This window comes from Vulpes lagopus, chromosome 11 (assembly GCF_018345385.1).
Source record: "Vulpes lagopus strain Blue_001 chromosome 11, ASM1834538v1, whole genome shotgun sequence".
NCBI classification, from domain to species: Eukaryota; Metazoa; Chordata; class Mammalia; order Carnivora; family Canidae; genus Vulpes; species Vulpes lagopus.
In genome coordinates, this window is record NC_054834.1 from 6,237,550 (window position 1) to 6,256,775 (window position 19,226).

General features: G+C 45.9%; 1 protein-coding gene and 1 pseudogene across 1 annotated transcript in view; one reads left to right on the plus strand and one right to left on the minus strand.

Moving 5' to 3' along the window:
* VOPP1 (VOPP1 WW domain binding protein) overlaps window positions 1–19,226 on the minus strand; it is a 97,072-nt gene that overhangs the window by 17,275 nt on the left and 60,571 nt on the right. Inside the window, exons 3-4 of the mRNA XM_041722181.1 lie at window positions 9,862–9,939; window positions 4,632–4,768 (exon numbers count right to left, since the gene is read on the minus strand). Coding sequence (XP_041578115.1) covers window positions 4,632–4,768; window positions 9,862–9,939 — 215 coding nt within the window. The remainder of the gene's footprint in view (window positions 1–4,631; window positions 4,769–9,861; window positions 9,940–19,226) is intronic.
* On the plus strand, window positions 8,685–8,769 carry LOC121472435 (annotated as a pseudogene).

Genomic DNA, 19,226 nt, shown 5'->3' on the forward strand with positions numbered 1-19,226 from the left:
TTATAGAACTCTGTATGTAAAGTTGCATTTTGGCCACCTCTGTATAGAAAGACTAACTAAAACGAGCAGTGCTTTGCTTCACATGATTCCATTTTACATAGAAAGTGCCTAGGCTCAGAAGAACCAATGGACCACTCTGATCTCACAGACTTTGGGCTGTCCAGGTGCCTAAGAACCCTAAGGACCTGGACCTGCTCAGGTGCCTTGACTTTTTTTGTTCCCCAAAACACAGCTTCTGTGATACCCCCTCATCGAGCTTGAGCTAAATGCAGCCTTGGGCTTCAGCCTTTGTTTCTTTGGGAGTCCTGCCTCTGAACTTCAATTGCACGCATCGTGTGTCAGTCTCTTCCCCCAAGTCGTGCTCGAACCTGCATCAGCCCCCTAGAACCATGATGCTGCCACAATCCTCCAGTTAGGAGCATCTCTGCAGCGTACAGATCTGCCTCTCTTCACTCAGCCACACTGGCCTGGGCTGCTGGTCCCAGCTGGAACACCACCGTGTGCCCCTCTGCATGCCAGGCTATGAGCTGCTACCCTCTCCCTGTCCCCCAGTGCACGAGTATAGGTTCTCTAAAACCTTCTGCTGTTTCTTCTTCACGAATAAGCAAAGCTCAGCAGAATACACTTGCCCTCCCCCAGGTCAGCAGAAGAGACTTCCCCAGCAAATCCACAAACGCTATTCTGTGTTTCATGAAGATACTGTTTTCCTGAGCACTGGACATAAGAGTGACCCTGCGAATGTACTATGTCACGTTAGTGCACTGAGTTTCTCCACAGAGTGCCAAGCTCTGCATGGCCTTCTTTTTACACTGCACATTTCCAAGGGCACGGTGCCCTGAGAGCTACATGATCTCCACAAACAGCTGCAGAGAGGATGAATCCCACTGACAGGATGAGGTGGGTATCTATCTACACTGGAATCACTGAAAAGCCAACAGGCCCCCCCCCCTTTTTTTTTAACTAGTTCTAAAAAATCAAATCAAACCACTTGTGTTGCTCTCAAGCACAGTGCTGTGAACAAATGACACCGACTTTGATTTTGTAGTGAAATTATGGAAACTGCCGACTCCCGTGGAACAAAAAAGCAAACCTTATTCTCTCTCTCTCTCTCTCTCTTTTTTTTTTTTTTTTTTTGAATGATAGTGAAGCAAAGTTTATTGAGTGATGGGACAAAGCTCCCAGCAAGTCTTATTCTCATACGACACTCTGGTCTATCTCGAGACTGCCTGTCTCATGCTGCTACTGGCCTGTATGAAGTACACAAATGGGAGAGATGGTGATTCACCAGAGAGACAGGGGCACCAAAACCAATGCTCTCAACAAGTGGTGAATGGGCTCTTATGCTGCTCCAATGGTCAGTACATCATGAGAGGTCTTGGAGGGAATGAACGGCCCCTACTCCTGAGAATGCCTCCAACCACAGGTAGAATGGGGCCAAACCACACTACCTGAGATGTCTGAGAGGCTGTGCTTCTCCCTCAATAGCTGCTGACTGGCATTTCTAGTCTTTCTCTGCTGTCTACAAAGAGACTCTTTTTTATTTGGAACTCCCCTGCCCTAGGCTCCTACGTTTATGCCACCTTCAGTGGTGTCCTGCAGTTGGTCCCGTGGTCACAGGACATCGACAACAGCTATTTGGAGCACTGGAGCTCCAGAGACGTGGTGGGCATGTTAAAGGCTGGTGCGAAAGGAAGACCACAGGGTCCTCCCTGCCCACTTCCTGGTCCTTCGTTCCTTCTCCGCTCACCCCCACTTAAACATTCAGTCCCACCTACCTGTACACCAGACAGCCTCCCACATACATGGCTTCCCCACATCCCCAGTTTACCTCTGTAGCTCTCGCCACGTTTGATGACTATATGGTCATTTGTGCCATCATATAGGCTTTCACACCCAGTTGTGCATATGACTCAATGCTGCACAAGTGGGTGAGTGAGGGCTGGAACCCAGGCTGTGGGGTAGTGTGTCCCATGTACCTGCTGCACCTTAGCAGCTGTGCGGATACATGGGCTGAGCAAGCAATTCAAGCATGGCAGGGCTCCAGGCTCCGAGTGTGGCCCCTATAATCCTGACTCCAGGCTGGCCAGTTCACTCAGCCGGCAGACGTGAATCCGTTTGGTGCCGGAGATGTAATCCTACTGAATCATGGGCTCCGTAAGGGTCTGAAGTACATAAGAGGGATTAAAATTCACTACAATCAATGCTGTTAAAGAACCTGGCAAAGCACCCAGAAGGGAAAGGCAACAAAGATGTGGCTTGGGACAATTTCACTAAGGGGGCCTTTTCCAGGCAGACAGCAGAGGGCACATGCAGGGGTCCAGTGAGACAGCAGGGCTGTGAGAGACCAACTGGCTGACATAGGGCACTGAGCAGAAGAAAGTCCATGGGCAGAGGGATGAGGCTGTAAAGGATGTTGAGTCCTTGGCTGAGTGTGGACATGCTGGTAGCAAAGTGAGCAGAGAACCTTAAAGCAAAAGAATAATATGACCTATGTGCTTTTTAATTTTTTTTTTCATCGATAACTTTCTGGTGGCATTGTGGGAGACAAAGAGCTCGAAGACATCAGTGACTGGGAAACTTCCAGCAGCCATAGCTCAGGGGTAAAATGAGAATCTGATACCTACTTATTGGGTGTGGTTGATAAGGGTGCTGAGGACCTCAGGAAGGGAGCACCAGCATGCAGAAAAGAGGCAGGACGGGGAAAGACGGCACATGGGGGACATGCTTCACTGTCATTTGGAAATACGAGACGCCATAGACATTCAAGGGGAATTATGTGGCACGCAGCCGGGGCTCCAGATGCCCCCCGCATGTTCATCCTGACAGTAAAGGGACCACAGACCTGACACCTGGCCAGTACTGTGGACAAAGGACACGTGGCATCTTGCATCTGTGGCCACATGGGACATGACTGCTTTTCCCCGCACTACAAATCAACATAGTGATTAAAGAAAAAAAGGAGGAAATTTATAAATCTTTGACTCATACGTCTGATCTACTGTTTCTTTCTTGGAAGAAAAAAAAAGTCAAAGGATGACTTAGGCTAATTCAGATGAAATCTAATTTTGCACCCTCCTCAATTTCAACCGAAAAATTTGCACTTCATCCTGTGCTAGAGTGTAAATTTGAAGCTATTCAAGTGTTTCCAAACATGAAAGAATAAAAATCCACTTACATGTGAAAAGTGGGACTACTCTGAAAGTTTAACATACAGCAACCTCTGAATGTTACAGAAAATACTAGTCAGATCTTTTAGTAACATTTGAAAAAAATAATAGAGATTTAAAAAAAAAAAAGAGACAACTGAGGAGTATCTGGTGTAAAAGAACTAATCAACAAATGTCCATCTCCACTCCCTTTGCATCTTGAGAACAGCAGGTCCTCACGTGAACAGGAGAGAGAAAACTTCTTACTCTCAATCCCCCTAATTTTTTTTTATTAAACCACCTTTTTGAGTTATGACTGACCTACACAAAGCTGAACATATTTAATGTATACAACTTGGTGAGTCTGGAGATAAATATATACAGTGACATCATCACAATATATGCCATAAATCTATTCATCACCCCCAAATTTATTATGATGATGATAAGAACACTTCATGTACGATCAACTCTCTTCACAAAATTTTAAGTTAACAGTGCTATTAACTATAAACCTTATACTGCATGTAGCACTTCTCTAGGACATACAGACCACGGCAGGAACTGCTCCTAGAACTGTCTACTTGAGGTGTGGTGTGCGATCCATAGAGAGAACCTCCGCCCTCAGCTCTCCAGGTGGAAACTGTGACAGGGAGCAGCAGGGCAGCGTGTGTAGGAGTGAGGCCTGCCACCGAGCCTCGGCACACGGTAGCCCAACGACAGGAGCTCTAACGAACAATGCCTAACCACCCCTCTATCCCTTCCTCCTCAGATGGTTCCCTCAAAGGGAAGGGAAACATCTCACAAGTAACCTCCCTAACAGGGAGCCAGCCTGTGTCCTTAGGGAAGCCTGAATTCACCTACCATAGAACCTGAGAGTTTTAGGTAAGTTAAAGCAATTTTGTAAGAATTAGGAAACCACTAAGTTTTCTTGACTCTGTGGCACCACTTTGGGTAACTAACATTCCCTAACTAGGCCAAATGTAACTTATACAAAAATGTCTCGAGCAGCACTATTTATAAGTACTCAGAATCCTAGTAAATTGCATAATAAATGCTTCTCGAATGAATGAATAAAAAGCAAAACAAGAGAAAACAAATGATCAGCAATGACATAATATCTAAGCAAATCACCATTTAGCAGCATCATTAATATTTAGCCCGGATGCATTATGAATGACAGAGACACTGCTGTTTGTACATAGAAATTTATACATATTATGATTTTTTAAGGAAAAAGAACAAACTATATGCATATATGAACTGCATAAAAGGTGCACCACTAATTAGGTAAACATATTAGAAATACAATCCACACTTTTCATCAGCACAAATGCACAGTAAGGTTGATCACCGGAACTTAATTGAATAAATATGGCCTGAATTTATTCTTCTTAGCATATCCGATAGCAGGGACCTTTTTAAATGCTTGCAGAGACACAAAAACTGCAGAGAGGAGAGACAAGGACAGAGGGGTGGGCTGACCTGGAGCGGGGTTTGGGGGCTGCCTGGTGTAGGACACGTTGAACGCAGGCTCCTCAATCAGCGGCGGGGGGTACATGCGCCTCCGGATGAAGAAGCCGGCTCCGCAGCAGAAGAGCACACCCATCATCAGGAGGAACCTGAGCAAGAGCACAGTGGTGAGGCGGTGCTCAGGGCCGATGGGGGGGGGAGAGGCTGGGGGGCTCGGCAATCCCAAGGGCAGGGGGCCACAGGGCGGGGCTCAGCACCTGGCTCCTCAGGCTGGCCTTCCCCTCACATCTCCCCCTGGACGTTCCTGGGTAGACTTCTGGGATGCCCCCGAATGGAACTCACACCGAGAAGCTAAGGGAGAGTTCTCAGCTCCAAATGGTCAGTTGTCTTCGAAGGGTTGGTACAAGCACTTCCCGTCCATAGCTCTCACCTCAACTCGGTCATTTTAGTCAAAACAGGAGCTGCCTTCTCAACCTCAATCTCAATGTTTGAACATAAGGCCACGGCCGATCTGGCTTTTGCCTCACTGTCCATGTCCTCCGTTTTCCATTCTTTGCCCAGGAAGCAACAAGGATAAGCACATTTATCCTTCCTAGCAGTTTTCTCTTCATTGTAACGTGAATATTCCCAAAGAAATTTTAAATGGTGACCTTCCTAGAGCACACTCTCATTATAGAAAAAACTACAGGACTAGAAAAAATACTCACAGTCAACAGAAAAGCTGCTTATGTAAAATCTCTAGGTATGGCTGACATTTCCCTACTGTGATCTTAAAATCTAACGAACAGTAGAGCTGACTGCTTTGATGACAGGACCTCTGTCCAGCTCATCTAGTTCTCAGAGATGGTCACACTGCTGGCATTCAATAAATGACTGCATGGCTTCTTCCCACCTCACATTTGCACCATACCTTTTCTTCGTGAAACAAGGGAAGTCGTTCTGACAAGAGCCAAGCTGTCTGTCCTGCACAGACATAGCTGGGAAGCTCTTGCATATCTCTGACCTGACATTACGATGGGACTCATGCAACCCTCCAGAACCTCAGCCAGTATAGCCATACTATGTGGGCAGCATACTGCCTTGTGAAAGATGGACATGCAGCAGAGCCGGCTGTACCATGGTTAAAGGCGTCTGGCCATACATACGTGAAATTTAAGAAAAAAGGCAGATGATAAAGACTTTATTAGTATGATGTTAAGTGTAAGAAGACACTTATTCACTGATAAGTCAATCAGTATTTACTGGACAACCTTGGAACATGGAGTAGGAAGATAGTAGGAACGTGGAGTAGGAAGATAGTTCAGAGGCATAGGACAGGAAATGATTCAGGAAAGGGCAGAAATTGTGGCTCTCTGACCTGTCTTCTAATTCACTATTCACTGAACAATTTTAAGCATCTGCTCTGCTCCCAGCACCATGCTATGCATTACAGAGAATATGGTGAGGTCCCTCTCAACCCATTAAACCTGAGTTCTAGTAGAGGAGAACAGCAAACAACAAATTTAGAAAATCAGTGATTTACAACTCTAGTAAGTGCTAAGAAAGAAAAATGATGGTGCAATCAAGGGGGGAGGGTGTATGGTAAAATATATATAAAATTGACCCTTGTCACCATTTTTAAGTGTACAATTCAGTGCAACAGGTTTTAAACAAGGGTAGGTATTATAGCGAGGCAATCAGAAAAACTTCTTTTCCTTCAACATCTGAGCTGAGTTCTGAAGAATGGAAAGAAAAGAGGCAAGTTGAAGAGGAGGGAAGGCACGTACTGGCTGGAAAGAACAGCATCTACGCTCCAGCAGGAAGCTAGGTGGGCGAGAGGCCCCAGAGCATGGCCGGGGAGCTAAAGGAGCTCCACGATGCAGGGGCCTGGCATCTCACCACTGACATGCTGGAATCACACAGGGAGCCGTTGGAGCTCTTAAAACTAATTTCCCTCTGGTGGACTCAATTATAATCGTACATTCAACAGTGGGTCCAACTCTAAGTATCTGAGCAGGAATATGAAGCATAGAGAGGCTGACTGTCCACAAAGGTTTACCTTTTCAAATAACCTTGCCACTTACTCCTAAGAGACCCGGCGCCTGAATTAGAAAATGCACAAGACCTCTGAGATATGGGTCCCTTCCACGAGATAAGCTGCCATGCGGATTACACTATCAAAAGGAATTATTCCTTTGCTGGCCAAGTAAGAACGATATCGCACCTCATACTTTAGACTGATATAAAGTAAGTACAAGGCAGGGACAGGGCAAAGTCACATGGCAGGGGACCAATGGCCAGCTTAGGTATCAGTCATCATCAGAGTCATTCCTCATTGAAATATTACTCTGAAAGAACTTATTTTAAGAGAGAAACTGATAAGGGGGCAGCAAAATGAACTTATAATAATAGGGAAAGAGAGAAAGCAGGACCTCAGTTAGGGAACAGGAGTGGTAGAGGAAGAGAGGCAGTTCTTTGAAGTACTGAGGATGGTGTTCTACAAGTTCCTTTTCACTGCTGAGCAGGTTTGGGGAGCTTTCCAGGATTAAGACAGGAAGTTTCTGCCTTTTCTATTGTCGAAAGTAGTCTGATTTGTTCAGCTCAAGTTGTTTTTTCCAACTCCTTCCTGCCCTCCCCCCAACACTTGGTTCTCTCCTTGAATGCACTGGCCCTATGCAGACCCAGGTGCATCCAGCTCCCTGGAGTGGCGGTGCTCTGCAGCAGGCCTCATGCACCACACTAACCCTGCCAGGTGCACTCCTTCCCAGGCCTATGCAGACCCAGGTGCACCCAGGTACATCCAGCTTTCCGGAGTGGGGGGCACCCGCAGCAGGCCTCATGCACCTCGATAACGCGTCCCAGTATGCTTTCCAGCTCTACCAAAGGTGCTACTGGTCTAGTTTTTCTAATCCTCATGATTTCATTCACACCGTGTGAGTTAAATTTTTTAGAACTGGCAGGGACTTTTGAAAGCATTTTCATCTAAAACCTTTGTTCTACGGTAAGGAGACAGAAGTCTTCAGAAACGAGGTGGGACCCAGGAGAGCAGCCCTTCCTTCCCTCCATGTCCAGCTCCATATTCCCATCCCTGTGCCTCTCCCCCAAACACCTGCCCCCCCACATGAGTTTCCGGCCACTCTCACCACTTTGGCTCTTCTTATCTCTGTCCCATCAACATGCGGGTCCTTTGCACAGAACACCCTCTCTGAGACCCGGTCAGAAGCTTTGCCAGCTCTTCCCAACTTCTCTGGCATCAGAGGCTCCATCTTGTGTCTCCAGGACACTGGTTTAAAACTCTCCACATACAATTACCTATTGAGACATCTGTGTCTTTTAGGAGCCTGACTACGGGAGGTGCCTTTCCACGGGACCCTGGTACACACCAGACACTTCATGTTTACTGAGAGGAGGAGGGCTTGGAGCAGAACCCAGGCATCCTTTGACTTTAGCTGGCACCCCTCATAATTATACCTCGAGGGCAGCCGGGGTGGCTCAGCGGTTTAGCACCTGCCTTCCGCCCAGGGTGTGATCCTGGGGTCCTGGGATCGAGTCCCACGTTGGGCTCCCTGCATGGAGCCTGCTTCTCCCTCTGCCTGTGCCTCTGCCTCTCTCTCTCTCTCTCTGTGTGTCTCTCATGAATAAATAAATAAAATCTTTAAAAAAAATTATACCTCGAGGAGTTCTCTGGCTATAAAGAACCTGTTGTCAGAATCTCAACACTTATAACTCGACCACATCTTCCCGCATCTGGACCCTCTGATTTGATGGCCCTCACAAGATGTCTCTGTGTAGGGGTCCCACTGACTCCCTGCGTGCTATCTTACCAATGCGCCCCAACTCTGACAAGTGATCCTGATGAGTAGTTCAAAGGCACCTGACTGCTGGTTCAGGTAAAGCTTCCTGGGAAAGCTAACAAAAGGTGTTTTAGTTTCTAGGCCCTCACCTTTCGCCTGGACTCTCAATTTTTTTTTTTCGTGAGGGAGGGTAGGGGCAGAGGGACAGAGAGGATCCTAAGCGGGTGCAGAGCCCAACATGGGGCTGGATCTCATGACCCCGAGGTCACGACCTGCATTGAAATCAAGAGTCAGCTTTGCGCAGTGGCAGTATCGTAGCCAATGAGGTTTATCCGAGGCGCGATTATTGCTAATTGAAATCAAGAGTCAGATGCTTCACTGAATGAGCCACCAAGGCACTCCCTGGACTCCCAATTAAAAAAAGAACAAAAAATCACATAATACCTAAACCTTGACAAATTTTTTTGACTTTGAGGAGCGTTTCATTGTGAGGAACATCTGGTGCTTCAAGCCACGTGGCATAACTTCCTATTTCAGGATTCTTACCCCCAGACAGTCCTGCCTCCTCGTACTACAAGGCCCCTGGGGGAAAACCGGTGGGAAGGATCCATGAGGCTTGGCAAAGCCTTAAGTGCCGCCCCTCCCGGTCCTCCTGTCCCAGTCCACTCCACCGTGAAGCGCACCCAGAGATGGAGACACCTAGAAAATCTTAGGCTTAAGTTTTAAAAAAGTAAAATAAAATTTACCTTCTCTTACAGAGTTTTAGGCAGCAGCACGGCACCTGGCTCCGGGGACTGGCCGGAAGTAGTGACACGGAGGCCGGAGAGGTCAACGCCAGCCCCAGGGGCGGCCAGGCCTGGGTGCGCCGTGACCCGAGGGCAGCCTCGGAGGCGCGGAGCCCGCTCACCGGTGTTTTCCGTAACCGCGGCCGGGGGCCGGCGGCCGGAGGGGAAACAGAAAACCTCACAGAACGTTTCACGCGGCCGCTGCGACGTGCTTACTAGTAACAGTCCTCGAGGCCTCGGAAGCCAGAAATGGCGGAGCCCGAGGTCAGCAGGGCGCCGCGGGGTCCCCCGGGGGGCGGGGCAGGGTGCTGCGCGCCGGAAGTGCCCGCCCACCCGCCTTCCGGCGCGTCCGGCCCCGCCCCCCGCCCCGCCCCGCCGGCGCTGACCCCGACCCCGCGGCGTCCTCGCGGCCGTTTCAGAGGCACCGCGGGGGGCGGCCCCGGTATCGAGGGGAGGTGCGCCCCGTCGGCCGCGGCCCGGGCCCCGCTCCGCAGTCCGGGCGTCCGGCCGCTCTGCCGTCCCTCGCGCGGCTGGAAGGTGGCCGGCGGGCCGCCTGGCCTCGGAGCGGCGCTGGGTCACGGCCACGAGCCGGCCGGGGGACGCCGCAGGCCGCCATGGTCCGCGCCGTCGGAGGCGCCGCTCCGGGAGGCGGGGCCTGCGCTCCCCGGGAGGGGCGGGACCTACCAGAAGTACCACAGCCGCTGGATGGACAGCGCCCGCACGCAGCACCGGGAGCCACAGCAGTCCTCGTACGGGCGGCATCTGAGGAGACAGAGAGGGCGGAGGCTGCTCAGGGCCCGGGGCCGCCGGGACGCCCCCCCCCCGGGCCCCACCGTGCGGCCCCGCGGACCCGCCTCCACGGCTGGGACCCGGACCCCCTGACGAGGCTCGGCGGAGGGGTGCGGCCCCGCGGCCCGGGGAGCGGGACCGGACGACGTCCGTCCGGGTGTTGCCACCTGAGGGTGGGGGCTTCCGGCAAGTCACCCAGCCTCGGTGAGCCTCAGCTCCCCATAACTGCATTTTTGCATTTTCCCCTGGAATACGGGTGGGAGGGCAGGACCCCTTTAAAGTGCTAAGTTTTAAGGCCATCACGCTTATGCGGACTTAAAAACAAACAAACAGGGCGTCACATCTAAGAACTGTTATCTCGTGTCTTCACATGGACCCCCATGCAGACGTGTGTGGACCAGGTCACAACCCAAGATGTCTCTCCAAGGCTTCTGAGGTGCGAGCTCCAAAGCGGACAAGCTCAAGTTTCTGGCGTGTCTGGATGAGCTGCTTTCATCCTCCCGTTGGGTCGAGGGCCGCTTTCAAGTTTCAAGTTTCCAACTAGGCGGTCACTTCCTGCTGCCAATGATGCCGGACTCCTGCCTGGGTCACTCTGGTCAAGCGGCTATTGCAGTTTTATTCCTGATTCTACCAGAAGATGCCCTGCAGTGATGAATTTCTAGAAGATGCAATTCTCACGAAGGCCTTCTCAAGTGGGAATGACCCTGCTCACCTGCCCACTCCTGAGCACCTCCTGAAGGAGGGCAGGAAGCGGCTGTGGAGGGGTGGAGAATACAGATGGCAGGTATTTGCGCCTTCGGAGAAATGAGACTGTTAATCCCTCCATTGCTCTACGACCTTTGCCACCATGATGTTTCCCGTGTCCTTCCCTCTGGGTTTCGCCCCTAACTATAACTAAACCTGCCTCGAGGACAGCCAGAGCTAAGGGTACACTCAGGGAGTCCACCCAACTCTAGTAAGCATAAACTTGGTATAAAAAAGGAAGGCAGGTACAGGGATAAACATCTGGTGAACGGATCATCTTTCAAGACCTGAATTTGATTAAGTGCTTCCTTCACAGCTATACTTACAAGCAAGCATTTGCTACTTTGAAACCTAAGCCCCTGCGGCATCCTATATCCCAGATTAGAAAAAACACACAGGACAAGAACCCTTACAAGCCTCTTGTCTCAAATTCTACACACATACACACACACGTACACACACGTACACATGTGCACACACTGCCCTTGGCCGAAGAAGCAAGATAGAAGTATAATGACTTGGTGGTGTTTTTTTTATTTTAAGGATTTTATTTATTTATTCATGAGAATACACAGGAGAGAGAGAAAGAGGGAGGCAGAAACACAGGCTGAAGAAGAAGCAGGCTCCATGCAGGGAGCCTGACATGGGACTTGATCCCAGGTCTCCAGGATCATGCCCTGGGCTGAAGGCAGCGCTAAACCGCTGAGCCACCCGGGCTGCCCATGACTTGGAGTTCTAATTCAAATTACTCTCTGTTGGCAAGACTCAACATCTAAGTGCTCAGCTCTTACTTTTCAGGATCCAAATTTGGAACACTAACAGTAAATATGTGTTGTCAACTGATTATCTGCTTTCTTTTCTCCAAACAGAGCATCCTTTATGCTCCCTTGGTTAGCTGAAGACCCATTCACTCCAAGCATACTTGTTGCTCATCTGCACTCCTGGACCGGCTCCCAGGGTGGGTGCTGACGAGTGCCAACCTCTTGAAGGAACACGTAATTATCCATGGAGTGAAACTTGTGCCCCCTTTCTTTCTGCTTTTTTTTTCCCCAGTGAACCTGCTGGCAAAAATTGGAGCCCTAAGAACATACCTACTGGCATTTCAAGCAGCTGTGATTATAAAAGGAATGTTAAGTGTACAGGGAGCTGAATCGAAAGCAGTAAACATTAGCAGGCAGGCCAGCATACTAAATAAGCCCTCATCTGACACATCAGGGTGCCTGGTGCCCAGCTCTGAAATGTCACAGGCGTTCCAGCTAAAGACAGCTCAAGACTAACCAGGCGTCTTACCTTCACTGTGTTGGAATCAGAATAAATGAGGACAGAGACAACAGAATGGAATTTCCCTCCTTGAGCTATACTATTCTGCGTGCCACCTCAGACTTGCCGTAGAAAGGAACAAACACCACTCTTTACTAAATCTACTCTTCAACGTATCTAAATTTTAAGTCTAGGATCCTGATAGACACAAACAGCTTCAAAGATGTGAAAACAGCATGTACATCCAATGGGTCCCTGGAACTGTGCCCTGAGAGCCAGGTGTTCTTCACTGTACCCCATGATCCAAACATAGATTTCTGATGAGGTCAGAGTAGGCGGTGTGAATCTGTAATTAACTACATTACAGAGATAAAATGAGACTGCCCGGCCTCTCTCCTCCAGCAAACGATAGGTGGTGAGGTCCTGAGGATACATAATGTAAAAGGAAGCATATGTGTGGAAGCATATCTGCCACAAGTTAGAAATGTCAGAGCAGCAATGAGATGTAAATAGAACAGGACGGCTCCCTCAGCAGTTTCAGGCAGCTAAGAAGTAAGCATACGTCACACTTGGTGCTGTCCAGGAGGGAAGGGCGTCTAGCCACCGGACATGTGCTCTTAGCCGTCAAGTCTAAATCTCAAGAGCAGAAAAGGATAACACAGCAGAGCAGGGCACGTTCAATGTTAATGGAGTCACAGAATCTTTGTAGTAAAGAAGAATGGCCAGATGTTGATATATTAACTCTTTCACATGATGTAAAATGGTAATTTGTATTTAAACTGATTCATGGAAAATCATCTCAGCATCTGGTATATCAAGTAAAATATGAGTTAAGTATTCAGAGTGGAGGTCTAGAGATGGAGTCTGTGGGGTCTGGGTTTTTTGTTTTTTTTTTAGTATTCAATAAAGAACAGGGCATGGTTCACAAATGACAGTGTTAGAGTTTTAAGTAAATTCCCATCAACATCGTGTTATTTAAATATGCTAATCTATTCCATTACCTGCTGGATTAAGTCTCCGAAAACCATTCCCTTCCTTCTAAGTTTCTGCCAGTACAACATTTTTTTTTTGTCCAATCCCCAAGTTTCTTAGTTTGACAGATGGCCTGGTCTCCTGAATTTTATGCCTTGTGTATCTTGATATCTAGACTTGCTTCTGACACTACTTTTATTATCATGTTTGCTCCCAACAGAGCAAAGCACACAGCAGATGCCTGAAGAAGACTGAGTTAGAATCAGGAGGTAAATTCACATTATCAGAGACCCTCAATAATCTGAGAGAAACTGGACTTCTTGGAAAAACTAAACTCAGCCCCACAGGGTTTGGAGAAAACTCTAAAAGGTACATGAAACTCTGGGGGGACAGAACAGAGGTCAGCTTGATCCTCGGCTTGCCCAACACATTTGGGAAATCTCTGTGTAAGAGCTTGAAGAGCTCTAGGCCTTACTTGCATGAAGGACTCCAGCCTCTGACTATCATCGTGACGGAGTTTCCTTTCTGCCTCCTCACACAGAAGCTGTCCATTCCCTACTGCAGGGTCTCCTGAAGTGCACACCTTTGATGGTTACAGGGCATTCTTCCCCATGCAGAATCCATGTCTGGCCCTCACTCCTCCCCTTCCTGCCTTACACGGACCTTTGCAGAATAAGTAGCCCTATCACCATCTAAAAGAATTCCCTGGGCAGCCCTAGTGGCCCAGCGGTTTGGCACTGCCTTTGGCCCAGGGTGTGATCCTGGAGACCCGGGATCGAGTCCTGCGTCGGGCTCCCTGAATGGAGCCTGCTTCTCTCCCTCTGCCTGTGTCTCTGCCTCTCTCTCTGTCTGTCATGAATAAATAAATAAAATCTTTAAAAATAAAAGAATTACCATGATTAAATTTCATGTCTGAAATCTGGTCCATTATGTCAGTCAGTCCGGAGCTTGGAGAACCTCGTGCTGTCACTTCACGCATTCATGATTCCTACTAGTTTTCTGTCATTTAAGTGAAGAATCCAAGTCAAGTTTTCTTGGGACCCAAGAATGTTCAACACTACCAAGCCCATCCTGCTCCTTCTGTCTGCCACGACCCCACAGCAGATGACCTGCATAGCAGTGTCCAATAATGGCACAGTAAGACCTGGTAGAGAATGAGGCTTGGGCCTGAGCATGAAGCGGAATCTTTCCACACCTTAATGCCCAAATCTAGAACCAGAGATCTTCCCAAAGTCCAGCAGGCTGCCTGGAACAAGTAAATCAAAGGAAGAAAAAAAAAAAAAGTCCACCCTGCTAAGTGAGTCGTGGCCTAACTGCATGGAATGTTGGGAGGTGTGCAGGGGTGTACACTAAAATTGAGCAGTCTGCAGATGGAGGGGGAGCGTGAGCACCCTGGCAGGTGCAGTACCAACCCACCACTAAGTGGTCTTCTAATCAGCCATTCTTAGATGCTGACCAATCAGATAGGTTCACTGCCTGGATAAAAACAAAGCAATAATTGAATTATCTATTTACTTAGAAAGGAAAGAAAATAAAGGATTCAATACCTCTCCTTACAACCTTGAGTATGTTTGCTACGGCAATTCCATATTGTCATTCAAATCAGGGTATTGAGGATGGAGCTAAAGCTGAACTCCATTAGAGACCTTACTTCCATGTTAGCATTTTATTGATCATAATTGTAGAGGTACAGCTTTCACACCAGTTACAAATCCACCTAACTGGCCTACTTATTTATATCAGAATTCCTTGTCTTTATCACTGAGCTATTGTGTGAGAGGCTATTAAAAGTCCCCATGAAACTCAGGCTCACTGTCAAGTCACAGATCTCCCAGTTTTATGGTCCCTTTAAAAAACTCAGCCCAATTTCACAGGACATTAGAGGGGCAAACCCTAATTAGTTGCAAACAATCACAAAATATCCCTTTAATCTCATCTAGATGATTCTTCTGAAGCCTCCACTGAGAAGCTGACCACTGGAGCAACTGCCCCAGGTCAGAAACCTACTTTTAGTCTTTCCCCATATGCCTTTTAAAATCTAAGCGGGCGGGGCTGCTTGCTTCCTACACATATTGACATCCTGAGTATTTCTGCTCCTTCCCTCCTAAAAAAGGTCATATGTGATCTTTGTGACATTTCAGGATTCCCACTAATTCCCTGAAGCATCACTTCCAGATGCATATCAATGAGTCACAACCATCTCTTGCCCAACATTGAGTCTATCATCCTAAACTCTATGACTCATCACTAATTCTACCTTCCTGTAACAAGCTTTTTTTTTTTTCTAGAAGATTTTATTTATTTATTCACGAGAGACACAGAGAGAGAGAGGCAGAGACACAGGCAGAGGGAGAAGCAGGCTCCACGCAGGGAGCCCGACGTGGAACTCGACCCTTGGTCTCCAGGATCACCCCCTGGGCTGAAGGCGGCACTAAAACTCTGAGCCACCCAGGGATCCAGAGACATAACTTTTAAGAGAAAACATCTCAAACTTGAATGAACCAGAACTGGTTGTACTTAGCATGGTATATGGGACTTACCCAGAGAATTTTTACCCTTACTTTTACCATGGGAGAAAATACTATAAATGCTTATCATAATGGGCAAAGGGCTCGTTCAATCTGGCCCTTGAATCACTCCTGCCACAGAGTAGGGACACCCAGAGTTGAGGTGAAGAGATGAAGTAAAATGGACCAAGGCTTTAAACTGCTGCTGACCTTTGCTAACTCCAAGTTTAAAGACTCTAACCTTGTGTTTCTGGGATAGAGGTTTCTCCTCTTTTCTCCTTTCAGTAAACTGCTGATCCCTTAAAATCAGTTCTATTCAACTCTCTCCTGAAAAACAAAGGACTTATCCCTCTAGCACTGGGTTAACTTTCAGATTAAAAAACTAAATTCTGGCCAGAATAGTGAATTAATACAGAAAATGTAAAATAGAAGTCCTCCTTTGATCTTACAGAATTTAAATCTGATAATAAGCTTCATCTTATTGAAATAGCACTGGCATGGAAAATATAAATGGACTGGTATGAATGTGCCAATAAAATTGTGAAAGCAGACAGATTATAGTACCCATTAGCCCAAAGTCATGGGACAGTCTGAGTAAGGCTGACACCTGGCTTACTTTATCAGCTTTACTTTTACTTGAGTTGGTTAACTATTATTTACATGCTCAGAACTCTTAAATCTACACTCTGTCTCTGGATTTTCTACTGAGCTGTGAAAACAAAGCCTCCACTGTCCATACTTCTGGGATGTTCTGCAAGAACTTCAAACTCAACATGCATAGACCTGACATCCCCTCCTCCCTCTTCTGCTTAATTCCTCCCTAAATCTGCTTTTTTCATGGTCTCTATCATTGTCTGTCCAACTAGAGATCTCTGAGCAACTGCCTCCCTTTTTCCCCCACATTGATTCTTCTGTGAAATACTATTTAGCCCATCACTGCATTCTTTAGCTCTCTTTACACTACAAGAGTCAGATCTTCCATATTTTGCCCTCACTACAGCAACAACCTCCTCACCTCTGTACCGTCCTGGCAGCTTTCTGAAAGACCAAGCTGATGCACTGTGCAGAAGGAAGTCTCAACCACTCAGACTCTTCTCAGTGAACCTCACCTTCATTTTTCCATCTTATCTCCTGCCACCTGCCAGGCACCCTATAAACTCTAGCCTTGTGGTTCCCCAAATATATGATGTATCTTCATACTTCCATGTCGTACACCTTCACTAAAGCCCCTAAAACTGCTCTTCACCTTTCCAAGGTCAGCTCTGTGGAGTCTTCCCTAACACCATCCCCTCATTCTCTCCCATACACCATGATCCTCCCTTTGCTCCCATTCATACAGCTCTCATCATGTACAATATTACCATTCAGAGCTAATAGCATCTGTCCTCCCCACCGGACCCCGAGCCTAAGAGCAACCCTATTTCATTCCTTTAGGTACTACCCATGTGCCATGGTTCCTGGTACATCGTAAGTGTTTTGCCTTAGGCAGAACTAACAATACAATAGACAGGAGACTCCCTAGATGGAACAGCACAGTAAGTAAAATGAACTCAGACTACAAAGGATACTTTGATTACAATATTACACCCAGTGCTAGCTAGGATAGTTGGAAATACTTAACTCTTCTATATGCTTGGCTGATTATATCATGACAACTTTTGGGATACTAGTCTGGCAATGTTTATTAAAATATAAAATAAGCATAGCCTTTGCTAACACAATTCTATTTTTGCAAAATTATCCCATGATAAAAATAAGTTCTACCACATTAAGATTCAATATGTAAAAAGATGTTTATTGGGTAGTGGGGCATACTAAAATACTTTCTCCAAACTCCTGGGACAAGATATATGGAGAATATATATATATATCTCCAGATATATGGAGAACTCATTTGGATTCATGGATGATAAGATAGGCAATACCATGTATTATATAATGCAACCAAGCAGAACCTGTATTGAAATATATAAGACATCTGTTAAAATAATCAAATAAGGAGGCCATTAGACTGAGGTGGAATTAGGGCCTATGTAAGCCAGAGTCGATTCCTATAAATGCCTGAAGGTTAAGAACAATCACAAACAGTCAGCTGTTTGTGCAACCACTTAAATCACAGCCAATTAAATAATTTCGTTGCTTGGCTTCTCTATAAAATCCTTGCCCCAACCTCCTGTTGGTGGAGTGCTCCTAACTACTTTGAGACTGCCCAATTTGAATCAATGTTTACTCAAATAAACTCTTAAGAATTCTAATGTGCCTCAGTTTATCTTTTAATATATCATATTAATGGAATATTAAAAAGAATAGCCTTATGTCTATTCAAGTCCATTTTTGCTACCTGATGAATTATTTAAAAGTTTATTTACATGGAACATTCTCTAGGATAGCTCACATGTTAGGCCACAAATCTCCATAAATTGAAGAATACTGAAATCATATGGTGCATTTCTTTTGACCACAGCAGTATGAAATAGAAATCAATTACAAGAAAAAATAATGGAAAAAGCATAAATATGTGGAGAATAAAAAGCTAAGGGGTCAATGAAGAAATCAAAGAGGAAAGAAAAAATACATGGAGACAAATAAAAAAGAAAACACAATGGTCCACAGTCTTTGGGATGCAGTGAAGGCAGTTCTAGGAGAGGAATTTATAGTGATACAGGTCTCCTTCAAGACATAAGGAAAATCTCAAACAATCTAACTTTACATCTAAAGACAGTAGGAAAAAAAAATGAATAAAGCCCCAAATCAATAAGAGGAGGAAATAATAAAGATCAGAGTATAAATAAATAAACTAGAAATTAAAAAGAAGGAAAAGATCAATAAAACAAAAAACTGGTTCTTAGAAAAGATAAAATCAACAAACCTTTAGCAAGACCCATCGAGAAAAAAAAGTAATAAAATCAGAAAGAAAAGAGAAGTAACAACTGACATCACAGAAATGCAAAGGTTTATTAAAGACTACTATGAAAAATTATATGCTAACAAACTGGACAACCTAGAAGATATGGATAAATTCCTAGAAACATACAATCTTCCATAACTGAAATTACAAAGAAATAGAAAATCTGAACAGACCAATTCTGGTAATGAAATTGAATCAATAATCAAAAACTTACGAATAAAAATTCAGTGCTAGATGGATTCACAGGTAAAGTCCATGAAACATTTTATTCTCCTCAAACTAGTCCAAAAAAATAGGAGGAAGGAAAACTTCCAAATATATTCTACGAGGTCAGCCAAAATCAGACAAGGGCACTGTAAAATAAGAAAACTACATGCCAATATTTCTGATGAACATAGATGTAAAAACTCTCAACAAAATATTAGCAAACCACACTCAAGAATACATTAAAAGGCTCACTGACCATGATCAAGTGGGATTTATTCCAGGGATGCTAGGGTGACTCAACATTCACACATGAATCTATGTGATGTACCACATTAACAAAATAAAGGATAAAAACCACACAATCATCTCAATACATGTAGAAAAAAGCATTTGACAAAATTCAAGATCTGTTCATGATAAAAACTCTCAACAAAGTGGATTTAGAGGAAACCTATCTCAACACAATAAAGGCCATATATGAAAAATCTGCAGCTAACATCATACTCCATGGTGAAAAACTGAGAGCCTTTCCTCTAAGATGAGCAAGAAGATGTCCACTCTTACCACTTTTATTCAACATAGTACTGAAAGTCCTAGCCACAGCAATCAGACAGGAAAAAAAAAAAAAAAGATATTCCAAATTGGTAAGGAATAAGTAAAGA